This window comes from Phaethon lepturus, unplaced genomic scaffold (assembly GCF_000687285.1).
Source record: "Phaethon lepturus isolate BGI_N335 unplaced genomic scaffold, ASM68728v1 scaffold35137, whole genome shotgun sequence".
Classification (NCBI taxonomy): Eukaryota; Metazoa; Chordata; class Aves; order Phaethontiformes; family Phaethontidae; genus Phaethon; species Phaethon lepturus.
The window spans coordinates 4,493-4,781 of NW_010553131.1; the positions used below are offsets into that span (position 1 = coordinate 4,493).

Sequence of the window (289 nt, forward strand, 5' to 3'; positions counted from 1 at the left end):
TTCACACTTGGGGGGTCCTCAGCAGGGCTGGACAGGGGTGGAGAGTTCACAGTTGGCATTAACTGATAACCCCCTGGGATGCAATGGGGTGCTTCTACCCTCAAACCAACCCCCCAGGGTAAGGGGTGCCAGCAGGGAGAGGAAGGAAGCCCTCTGCAAGCCCAGGTCACTGCTCCTCCTGTCCCCCACCAGTGCCTGGTGAACCCCGTTCCCGCCCCGGGGCTCACCTCTGCCTCATCAGCGGGATGTTGATGCAGTTGGCAGCAGCCACAGCCGCGAAAGGCACGTA

The 289-nt window shown here is 61.9% G+C and overlaps 1 protein-coding gene across 1 annotated transcript in view; it reads right to left on the bottom strand.

Annotated features, from left to right (window-relative positions):
* The window catches only part of LOC104624164 (sideroflexin-1-like), a gene marked incomplete at its 5' end in the record, with an annotated part of 3,291 nt that overhangs the window by 1,582 nt on the left and 1,420 nt on the right, over window positions 1–289 (bottom strand). Inside the window, one exon of the mRNA XM_010291456.1 lies at window positions 228–289. This exon is cut by the window's right edge and continues 66 nt beyond it. Within this exon, the coding sequence (XP_010289758.1) occupies window positions 228–289 (62 nt within the window). The remainder of the gene's footprint in view (window positions 1–227) is intronic.